This window comes from Tachyglossus aculeatus, chromosome 10 (genome assembly GCF_015852505.1).
Source record: "Tachyglossus aculeatus isolate mTacAcu1 chromosome 10, mTacAcu1.pri, whole genome shotgun sequence".
In the NCBI taxonomy this organism is placed as follows: Eukaryota; Metazoa; Chordata; class Mammalia; order Monotremata; family Tachyglossidae; genus Tachyglossus; species Tachyglossus aculeatus.
In genome coordinates, this window is record NC_052075.1 from 43128 (window position 1) to 55333 (window position 12206).

General features: G+C 51.1%; 1 protein-coding gene across 1 annotated transcript; it reads right to left on the reverse strand.

Moving 5' to 3' along the window:
* Positions 1-1132: 1132 nt before the first annotated feature.
* On the reverse strand, positions 1133-2871 carry TEX47 (testis expressed 47). Its single transcript, XM_038753161.1, has one exon. The coding sequence runs from the start codon at positions 2348-2350 to the stop codon at positions 1589-1591; it is 762 nt and encodes a 253-aa protein (XP_038609089.1). The 5' UTR covers positions 2351-2871; the 3' UTR covers positions 1133-1588.
* Positions 2872-12206: the final 9335 nt, after the last annotated feature.

Consider the following 12206-nt stretch of genomic DNA (forward strand, 5'->3'; position numbering starts at 1 on the left):
AGCCCGTCTGACTGGTGCTCACCCTCCACCCTCCCGCCTCACTCAAGCCTCTCCCACCTGGAACCCCTTCTGCCCTCAGCTTCCCGTTCGAAGCCTCCTAACATCAGCCCCTCTGAAAGGCACTCTCTGGTGCACTCCTCCCACCTGTCCGTTGGGCCAGGCCCTCCCCTCGCTACTACCACGAGCTCAACACTCACGTATCACCTTTTTATTCTTGTCTGGGTGATTCATTCACGGATCCAACCGGGTTTCTTATTTTTTATCTAGTTTCACACTCTCCTATTCATGTCCTTGTATAGGCTTGTCTTCCCCATATTCTTGCAAACTCCTGGAAGAGAGGGGTCATTTATTACCCATCTTCATCAATGAATGAATTGATTGATTCACTCCTTCATGAACCCACAAATCAATCAATTTTATTCACTAATTGTCTAATAATAAGAAGAAAAATCATGGCCTTCATTAAATGCTTACTGTGTGTCAAGCACTGAACTAAGCACTTGGGTAGATACACGTTATTAGGGTCAGACACAGTCCCTATATCACATTTGGCTCACGTTCTAAGGGGAAGAGAGAACGGGTATTGAAGCTACATTTTTATTAATGATATTTGTTAAGTGCTTATGGTGTGCCAGGCACTGTACTAGTCAATGGGATAGATACAAGCTAATCAGTTTGGACACAGTACACATCCCATGAGGAGATCACAGTCATAATCCCATTTTTACAGATAAGATAACTGAGGCACAGAGAATTAAAACGACTTGTCTAAGGCCACACAGCAGACAAGTGACAGGGCCAGGATTAGAAACCAGGTCCTTTGGACTTCCAGGACCGTGCTCTATCCACTAGGCCATGCTGCTTTTCATTTTTCAGAGGAGGAAACTGAGGCACAGAAAAGTGATTGGCCCAAGGTCATGCAGCATCCAAGTGGCTGGGCAGGGATAAGAAGGCAGGACCCCTGATTCTAAGGCCTGCGCTCTTTCCATTGGGCCATGCTGCCTCTTGTTCCTTTAGACATTTTTGCTCAAAAAGAGCCACCCATTTCTTAATAGCAATATGCCAAACTGGTCTATTCTCTGCAACTGACTCCCAGTTTTCAGCTGGGCTGCAGCATTGTCAGAGTGTTCGTTTGACCTTGCCCTTAAGATGTCTCCTCTGCCTTCCTTTCTTAGTTTTCAGCTGCGATGCAGTACTGTCTGAGTGTCTCTATGACCTCATCCTTAAAATGTCTCCTCTGCTCTCCTTGCTTTCATTTTCCCAATTTTCCATCCATCTTCCCTTCTCAACCTCCAGATAGTTTGCGGGATTGCCACCGTTTCCGGGACGAGCCATCTCTCTGTTCCACTGCCCTCCTTAGCACCTGAGGGTGGGGAAATCAGTTGGCATGCGAAGCATTTCCAAGTTTTATTTATCCCGATTCCCAGCGGAGCTTGCTCGGTTTTTAGCTGTGGCCGCGAGAGGGCACGCCCTCTCAGCCTTCCTTCGGTGGGGAATGCAGATGCGTAGGCGAAGCCCTCGTCCCCCCGGGGGCATTGGTCCGTGAGGCCTCACAGCCACGCGGGCCAGGGCCTCGGTCCCGTCCGGCCTACAGACTGGCAGGAACGGGCCAGACGCTCTCCGAGTCCATGGGGACGCATATGGGGCTGTTGTACATTTCCAGAAACTGGCCCGGAGTCATGAACAGTTCACACTTGGACAGGTACTTGATGGTCTCTTCCGGGATGAGGAGTTCGGGAGCCATTTGGTGGAGGTTGGCCCCGGGGAACCTGGTGCCCGCCTTGATGGTCTTCAGGAGGAACATGCCCAGTTTGAGCACCAGGGTGAGGCACTCGGTGACCACCTCTTCGGGTGACTGAGACTGAGTGACGTCCTCCAAGTACATGATGGGGACGGTGACGATGGAGACGTGCCACTGCAGGAAGAGTCGCGCCGGGATGTCGTGGGACACCACTAGGATCTTCATGCCCTGCAGCGGGGTGGCGTCTCGGCCGGGCTCCGGGGGCCTATCGAGCTCCCGGAGGACACTGTACAGGCTCCCGCTGGAGGACTCCAGCACGATCAGGACAGAGTCCGGGTACAGCAGGGCGATGCCAGTCACCGGCTCCCCCTGGTGATGTTTCAGAGCATTATGGAACATCCTCTCCAAGAAAACGGGGACCTCCTGCACCTCGCCCAGCACCGTGGCGACGAGGAACATGCGGTTCAGCAGGAACTTTTTCATCTGGACCCTGGGCTTGTCCTCCAGGACGCTCAGGTAGTTGAGGCGGGGCACCTGGGGGGCGGACAGTGACTCGTTCTGGGAGTAGCGCAGCAGAGCATGGCGGTCCAAAGCAAAGAAGTTCTTCATGATGCCCGCCAGACTCCGGCCTCAGCCTCGGCCGTGCGCCACGGTTCTGGGAGCGAAGTCTCAGCCTCTCTACTACTTCTGCCTCCCGCAGATGAGCCGGACGCCGTCCACACGGCCGGACGCTGGTCCCGACGGTTTCAGACGGCTCGGCTCTCCCCTGTCCACCTGTGAGTGGCGGGGAGGGCGCGGACAGGGGTCCAGCGAACCCACAGGTGTGCGGCCCTGTGATGAAGAGATCAAGCGGTTCCCCGGTTCCCAATAAACAGGCTCGTGGCCCTCTGACTGTGTGTCTGTCTGTCAGACACAGTTAAGGAGACCCGGAAACAGGACTTCTACCCTTGGCAGTTTCCCCTTTCTGCAAAGCCTGGCATTTCCCAACCGCTGAGCTCTTCAACTGGGCGGTGCAATGCCTCTCTCTCTCCCTTTGCCCTCCCCACTCATTGTCCTCCTCCAAATTTCCTCCAGATTTCTCTTTTCCTCTCCAGCGAGGAGACCTTCCTAGGTCTCCCTCGATCTCCAACTGCCAGGCTGGTCCAGTCCCAGCTGCCTGACTGGTACAGGTCCTGTGGCCGTTTGGAACTTCCAGGCCTTAAAGGGCCACACCCCCCCTTCCCACTCCCTTCAGCCCTTTAATCAGTGTTAGCTCCTAGGGCCACTCAGTCCCAATCCACCAATCAATGCCATTTATTGAACACTTAAGAACACGAATAATAAATAATAATAATAATTGTGGTATTTGTTAAGCGCTTACTATGTGCTAGGCACTGTTCTAGGTGCTGTGGAGGATAGAAGATAATCGGGTTCATTCATTCATTCATTCAATCATATTTATTGAGTGCTTACTGTGTGCGGAGCTCTGTCCTGCGGCCTCTTCTCTGTCCCCTTCTCCCCCTCCCGCCGCCGTCCACTCTCCCCGCCTTCCCCCCACCCCAAAACTGTCCCCTTTCTCCCCTCTCTCTCCCATTGTCCCCTTCCCCGGCTTTGGCCTCTCCTGAGGTGGAGCCACACTGATAGGTAGGTGTCCTTTCAGTAGAATGAGCCGGGCAGCATGGCTCAGTGGAAAGAGCCAGGCTTTGGAGTCAGAGGTCGTGGGTTCAAATCCTGGCTCCACCCCTTTCAGCTGTGTGACTTTGGGCAAGTCACATAACGTCTCTGTGACTCAGTTACCTCATCTAGAAAATGGGGATTAAGACTGTGAGCCCCATGTGGGACAACCTAATTACCTTGTATCTACCCCAGAGTTTAGAACAGTGCTTGGAACATAGTAAGCACTTTTAATAAATGTCATCATCATCATCATCATCCTTAATGGGATAGCAGTTGGATGCATAGGAAAGGGCAGTTTTTCGTGATGTTGTGAAAGTGGAATTTACAGGATTTAGTGGTGGATTGAATATACGGGTTGCATGAGAGAGAGGAGTCAAGGATAACGCTGTGAGCTTTGGAGAGAGTGATGGGAAAGTCGGGGTGGGGGAAAAGGGTTTGGGTAGGAAGATGAAAAGTTCTGTTTTAGAAATCTTGAGTTTGAGGTGACGAGAGGACATCCAAGTAGCAATTACCTTAACCTTAACCGTAGTTAACCTAACCCAAACCACTCTAACCCTAATTACCCTAATCCTAACAACGCTAACCTTTAACCCAAACACCTTAATTATCCTAACCCTAACCCCAACCCCTAATCCCTACCCTAATAACCCTAACCTTAATAACCCTAACCCCAACTCTAATCCTAATAACCCAAATAACCCTAATCCAAACTCTAATAACCCTAACAACCCAACCCCTAATCCCTAACCCTGATAACCCTAACCATCACCCTAATAGCCCTCACCCTAACACCAATTACCTTAGCCCCAACCCTAATTGCCCTAATCCCAACCCCGACCCTAATTACCCTAACCCTAATTTCCCCAAATCCAATTACCCTAATCCCAATAACCCTAGCCCTGTTAACCCTAACCCTCACCTTAATAACCCTCACCCTAACCCAACCCCAATTTCCCTAACCCTAACCCCAACACTGACCCTAATTACGCCAACCCTAACTACCCCAGTCCCCTTGACTCTTAACCTTAATCCTAACCCCAATCCCAACCCCAGACTCCAAACCCAATTACCCTTACCCTAATCCTAATTACTCTAAATCCAATTAGCCTAACCCTAAACTCCTAACCCACTCCTAACCCTCACCTTCAGAGACCTAGAGAAGCATTTGCTACTTTAATGGGCCACGACCAGCTCTAATGCAAAAAAAAAAAAAACCTACAGTGGCAAGCCTAACTCTCCTGCGACAGTTTCCAGGCCAAGCTGCAATAATGCAATCGGGAAAGACTAACCACTGGAATATTTCAGTTCCCTCTGAGTGTCTTGAAGTAAGTGGCACAGTTCAGAGAACAGATTTGGTGGGCCCCTCGACATGGCCGGGACGCTTCTGGGATCTGCACAGTGGCACACAGCGTGCTGTAACTGAGGCTGGAGAGATGGGGTGAGGTTGAGCCAAAGGGGTGATGGAGAGAATCGCAGGACTCTGGACAGGTGTCAAGAACCCTAACCCAAACCGTTAGAACCTTAACCCAAACCCCAACCCTGATTACCCTAACCCCCTAACTTTAACTAGTTTTTCCCTGACCCTCACCTCAATACCGATTAGCTCTAATCCTGACCTCCAACCCTGATTACCCCAACCCCAACCCTCCCCTATGACTATGCCATTATTATTATTATTATTATTATTATTATTATTAGAGGATCAAGGGGTGCCTAGTGGCAGTGGGTCTAGACCCACAATTCCACATCCTCAAAGCTTGGCCTCCCTATCATTTCCCCCTCAGAATGCTGACCCCACAATGTGGGGCTGGAGGTACCCACATGCCAACTGGGCAAGCTACATCTCTGGAGTCTTATAATAACAATAATAATAATGATGGTATTTGTTAAGCTCTTACTATGTGCAAAGCACTGTTCTGGGGGGATACAAGGCAATCAGGTTGTCCCACGTGGGCCTCACAGTCTTAATCCCCATTTTACAGATGGGGGAACAGAGGCCCAGAGAAGTGAAGTGACTTGCCCAAAGTCACACAGCTGACAAGTGGTGGAGCCTGGATTAGAACCCATGATCTCTGACGTCTAAGCCCGGGCTCTTTCCACAGAGCCACACTGCTTCTCAATGTAGGGCATAGAGAAGCTCTATCCTGCACTTAGAGGCACCTGGGGAAGAGATTGGTTGTTTAGGGCAGGGCAGAGCAGAGCTGCCCTACAACGTTGGAAACATCTGAGCGCAAGAGCCAAGTCTGTTCTTTAACTCAAGCCCAGCACAGGGCTCTGCACCATGGGAGCGCTTGGGGGTCAGGGGTCGGTGGGTGGGGGAGTGATGATGAAAGCTCATTATGGGCTGTTGTATTGGGCTCTCCCAAGCACTTAGTACAGTGCCTGCACATAGTAAGCACTCAATTAATATGATTGACTGATTGATTAGTGTGATTGATGGTGGTGGAGGTGGAGGTGATAATGACAGTGGTGATGGCGCTGATGATAATGATAATGTATCTCCAAGTTTCTCCAACCACTTTCACTGTGAGCCTGGCCTGGTCTGTGGTGACCCAGGCTCATCCCCAGATTTTTTTTAAATAGTCTTTCTTAAGTGCTTACTATGTGTCAGGCTCGGTAAAAAGTGCTGGGATAGATACAAGCTAATCAGGTTGGACATAGTCCACGTCCCCCATGGGGCTCACTGTAGGAGTCCCATTTTACAGATGAGGTAACTGAGGCCCAGAGAAGTGAAGTGACTTACCCAAGGTCACACAGCAGGGAGGTGACAGTTGGAATTAGAACCTGGGACCCTCAGATTCCCGGGCCTGGACTCTATTCACTAAACCATCCTCCCAGATGTCTCCTAATTCTACTGTTCTCTCTAAAGTCCTTAGGATGGTACTCTGGAAACAGTAGGGGCTCAGATGGATTGATTGAGAAATGGAAACCCAGATAACACTTGGAACTCCGCATCCAGTACCAGAGCTAGTGGAGCTGACTGCTTTTTTCCACCCTGCTCCCTAGGGCTGGGGTCCCTTTCTCTCCTGCTCTTTTTCTGAAAGTTTCACTGGTCGAATCTGAAGAACCCTCACCTCTCCAGCTGGGCCATACTCCCGGACAGGGGGTGCCTAAAGAAGGTTGCAGCGGTTGATCATGGCCATTTCCTGTGAAGTCAGTTTTTCTGTCCAGAGGCTTGGCCACAAGGACCAAGGTGAGGGGTCTCTGAGACAGTGGGCACAGATCTCTCAGGTTCTGCCTCCCCTGCACTCCTATGTCCAGCACAGGGCAGGGTCTTTCCCAGCTGTTTGTGAAGTAGAAAAGAAAGTGGAACCACTAGCAAACTAAATGAAGTCCTTCACCTACAGAAATTTTTACACACCGAAGAGAAGGGGAAGTGCCCAGAAAAAAAAATAATAATCTGTGGCTCATTTGCCAAACAGCCAAGTGTTTCAGTTGTCCCATTCCATAACGGTGCAGAATGTACAAGTAGTGTGGCCTAGTGGATAGCGAATGGGCCTGGGATTCAGAAAGAGCTGGGTTCTAATTCTGGCTCTGCCACTTGTCTGTGATGTGACCTTGGGCAAATCATTTCAGTTCTCTGTGTCTCAATTACCTTATCGGTAAAATGAGGATTAAGACTGTGACCCCCTACGTGGGACAGGAGACTGTGTCCCCCTACGTGGGACAGGAGACTGTGTCCAACCTGACAATCTTGTAATTATAATAATAATAATAATAATGTTGGTATTTGTTAAGCGCTTACTATGTGCCAAGCACTGTTCTAAGCGCTGGGGAGGTTACAAAGTGATCAGGTTGTTTGCCGGGTGCTCACACAATTTTAATCCCCATTTTACAGATGAGGTAACTGAGGCCCAGAGAAGTTAAGTGACTTGCCCAAAGGCATACAGCTGACAGTTGGCAGAGCCAGGATTTGAACCCATGATCTCTGACTCCAAGGCCCGTGCTCTTTCCACTGAGCCACGCTACTTCTTGTATTAGCCCCGGAGCTCAGAACAGTCCTTGGCACATAGTAAGCCTTTAACAAATACCATTATCATTATCATTATTATTTTTTCCCAGTCCTCAAGAAACTCTGGTGGTTGCCCAACCACTTCCGCATCAAGCAGAAACTCCTCACCAATGGCTTTAAAGCACTTAACCACCTTGCCCCCTCCTACCTCACCTCGCTGTTCTCCTACTACAACCCAGCCCACACACTTAGCTCCTCTGGTGCTAATCTTCTCACTGTACCTCGATCCCGTCTATCTCGCCGCTGACCTCTTGCCCAAATCCTACCTCTGGCCAGGAACGCCCTCTTTCCTCATATCAGGCAGATAATTGGTCTCCCCTGCTTCAAAGCCTTATTGAAGGCACATCTCCTCCAGGAAGCCTTCCCTGACTGAGCCCTTCTCTCCTTGTCTCCCACTCCCTTCTGCTCCTTCATTCATCCTCTCTCCCTTCCCCACGGCACATATTTATATAATAATAATCATCATCATCCTGGCATATGTTAAGCACTTACTACATGCTTACTCCCCCTTTTAGACTGTGAGCCCACTGTTGGGTAGGGACTGTCTCTATGTGTTGCCAATTTGTACTTCCCAAGCGCTTAGTACAGTGCTCTGCACATAGTAAGTGCTCAATAAATACGATTGATGATGATGATGCAAAGCACTGTTCTAAGCGCTGGAGAGGATACAAGGTGATCAGGTTGTCCCAGGTGGGGCTCACAGCCCACTGCCACGTGCTCACAGCCACCAAGCAGCGTGGCTTAGTGGAAAGAGTCCGGGTTTTGGGGTCAGAGGTCATGGGTTCAAATCCCGGCTCCACCACTTGTCAGCTGTGTGACTTTGGGCATCACTTCACTTCTCTGTGCCTCAGTTCCCACATCTGTAAAATGGACATTAAGACCGTAAGGCCCACATGGGACAACTTGATTACCTTGTAACCTCCCCAGCACTTAGACCAGTGCTTTGCACATAGTAAGTGCTTAATAACTGCTATTATTTTTATTAATCCCCATTTTACATATGAGGTAACTGAGGCATAGAGAATTTGTGACTTGCCCAAAGTCACACAGCTGACAACTGGCGGAGCCGGGGTTTGACCTCTGACTTCCAAGCCCGTGTTCTTTCCACTGAGCCACTATGCTTCTCTATAGATCTACATATATCTGTAATTTATTTATTTATCTAGTTATTTATTTGTATTAAGGTCTGTCTCCCCCTCTTGACTTTGAGTTCACTGTGGGCAGAGAATTTGTTTGATTTTATAGTGTACTCTCCCAAGCGCTTAGAACAGTGCTTTGCACACAATAAGCACTCAATAAATACGATTAATAATAATAATAATAACCCACATTGACTATTCGTCGCACAAATGCACTTGATTGGCTAAAGTTGACCGGCGCACGCCAAAAATGGATCCTAAAAGCTTCTGCAGCCCCTACTGACTGTGAAAGTTTCGGGAAAAAAACTGAACACAACATCAATTGTCTCCCCCTTTTAGACTGTGAGCCCACTGTTGGGCAGGGACTGTCTCTATATGTTGCCAATTTGTACTTCCCAAGCGCTTAGTACAGTGCTCTGCACACAGTAAGCGCTCAATAAATACGATTGATGATGATGATGATCAATTATGATCGCCACTTGAAATGATAGACGTGCAGTCGCTAGGAACAACGCCTAAAGCCACCAGGAGGCGATAGAGAGATGCAACTCTGCAGACCAATGACTATTGCCAGCAGGGGGCGATCGAGGCGCAGCCTCGCTGATACTCTTTTTAACGGTCCCCTGCCAGGCGCTGTATTAACCGCTGGAGTAGACACAAGCTAAGGTAAACACGTTGGACACAGTCCACGTCCCTCATGGGGCTCCCAGTCTTCATCCCCATTTTACAGGTAAGGTAACTGAGGAAGAGAGAAGTATAGACTCGAGGGCAGGAGACAAGTCTACCAACTCTTACATTGTAATCTTCCAAGCGCTCAGTACAGTGCTGTGCACACAGCAAGCGCTCAAAAACTGCGCTTGATTGATTGATTGCTTGACTTGTCCAAGGTCACACAGTAGGCAAGTGGAAAAGCCGGGATTAGAAGTCTGATCTTTTGACTCCCAGGCCTGGTCTCTTTCCACCAGGCTACGCTGCTTCTCCAAACGATGACTAAGGAACAGCCCTGAGATTTCCAGTTCGAGACAAATAGATCGGCAAACTCTTAAGAGCGATGAGTGTGCTGGGGACGGCGGTAGCGGCCCCAATCTGTTACTTCGGAGCCAAGGTGAGCTGGCTTCACCCTCCCGATTTTTTCCCTTTCTCACAGGACCCATGACCCTCCCTACCTCACTACCGCCCGGAGGCTCCCGGTTGGAGGACCACTAGAGGAGGGAGGTTGGCTTCAGGCCTATAGGCTTGCCAGAACCCAGGGGCAGGGCCCTCTATTCCCTCTCCTGCTATTCACTGACCTGGAGGGTTTTGCAAGAGATTCTGTCCTGCCAGCTGGTGGCCCTTGGCAGGCACAGCAGCCCTCCCCTACCCCCTGCCCCCTGCTCCCTAGGCGTAGCCCTAATCTGACTGTGGTTGAGAAATGCAGGAGAGCTGCTGGAATTAAGGGGGTTTATTGATTGGGGGGATAACTGAAATGAAATGGACAGACAAAAGGGGAAAAAGGGTGAAGAGGAGGTGATAGGAGGGAGAAGGTAAAAGACAGGTGGAGTCCCCCAGCCATCCCCCTTTACCTGCCCCTCCCCTGCCCCCTACAACCTCTGACGAATTTGCAATCCTCCCCCTGGGTGGGGGGGGGGGGGGGTCGGAGAGAACCTCAGTAGCTAACAGAAGGCCTGAACCCACAGCAGCAGTCACCCTCTCTCCCTCTCCCTCCCGGAGCAGCTCCCGCTTCCTCTCGGCAAAACTAATCAGTGGTATTGAGTGCTTACCGGATGAAGAGCACTGTACTAAGTGCTTAGCGGTATGGGGCTGTGTCCCCTCCCAGACATGGAAGTGGAGGGGCAGGGCAGATGATGGATGCACTGACCCTGGCTCAGTCCAAACTTTCCCTGCCCCTAGGATCTGCTCGGAAGAGCCCACCCACTTCTGGGAGACTTCCTCCCTGCCCCCTCCTACCACTAACCAGGGACCACCTCCCTGCTCCTATGGTCTGGGGTGTTTCCTCACCCACTGAGTGAGCAGGGCTGTCCTGCCATCTGCTCCCAGGCGGGGAATATCAGCTCCCCACCCTTCCTGTGGCCAGGGTATCCAGCTGTCCATTCCAATGGCTGGAGCTGTCAGGTCACCGGCTCCTGAGCTTGGCAGGGTGCCAGCAAAGACCCTGCCTTATCACCTTTGGTTTGCCTTGTGGGAGGAAGGAAGGGAGCATGGCGTGGGGGGCCCTGGGCACATTGGACTTCGTGATTCACCCTGAACTGAGATGGTCCAGTGGCACTGTCTGCCTCTAAACGGGTGTGGGGAGAGTCTGACCCAGGGTAGGGCAGGGCAGGGTGGACTGATGGATAGCAGGTCATGGGTTCTAATCCCAGCTCCGCCACTTCATTCATTCAATCGTATTTACTGAGCGCTTACTGTGTGCAGAGCACTGTACTAAGCACTTGGGAAGTACAAAATGGCAACATATAGAGAGGGTCCCTGCCCAACAATGGGCTCACAGTATAGAAAGGGGAGACAGACAACCCATCCAAACAAGTAGACAGGTGTCAATACCATCAGAATAAATGGAATTATAGCTATATTAACATCATTAATAAATACACGTGCTGTGGGGAGGGGAAGGCGGTAGGGCGGGGGGGGGTGATGGGGAGGGGAGGAGGAGAGGAAAAGGGGGGCTCAGTCTGGGAAGGCCTCCTGGAGGAGGTGAGCTCAGTGGAGCTTTGAAGGGAGGAAGAGGGCTAGTTTGGCAGATGTGCGGAGGGAGGGCATTCCAGGCCAGAGGTAGGACGTGGGCCAGGGGTCGACGACGGGACAGGCGAGAACGAAGCACAGTGAGGAGGTTAGCCGCAGAGGAGCCGAGTGTGCGGGCTAGGCTGTAGGAGAGAAGGGAGGTGAGGTAGGAGGGGGGGAGGTGATGGAGAGCTTTGAAGCCAAGAGTGAGGAGTTTTTGCTTGATTCGAAGGTTGAGAGGCAACCACTGGAGATTTCTGAGGAGGGGAGCGACATGCCCAGAGAGTTTCTGTACAAAGATAATCCGGGCAGCAGAGTGAAGTATAGACTGAAGCGGGGAGAGAGTGCCACGTGTCTGCTGGGTGACCCTGGGCAAGTCACTTCACTTCTCTGGGCCTCAGCTCCCTCATCTGTAAAATGGGGATGAGCCCCATGTGGTACAGGGACTGTGTCAGCCTGATTTGCTTGTATCCACCCCAGTGCTTAGTACAGTGCCTGGCACACACAGTAAGTACTTAACAAATACCACAATAAGTATTATAACAGTCGCTTGGAGACAAAATAGCCTCAGGCCCCTTCCATTTCCTCCTCTCTGACCCGCTGGCTCAAGGCTCCTCTGGCCAGGGTGGAATCCAGGAGACTCAGTGTCCTCGCACCTGTTAGTGGAATCAGAACAGAGCCAGCCATCACCCACGGACCAGCACCGGTTCGGCGGAACACGCCTTCCTTCGACGTTAGCCTCGTCGACACATCAGCTTGGCCTCCCATCCAGACCCAGATCCGGGGGAGGGGGCCTAGATGCGGGGAGATGACTGGTCAGTTTTACGAGCCATGGAGGGGCACGTGTGCCAGGTGGAGGGGGTGGGAGGCGTGGAAGGGGTTACCTGGGTAACTGATGTTCACCTGTCCATCTTTCCACTCTGGATCAGAAACTCCTTCA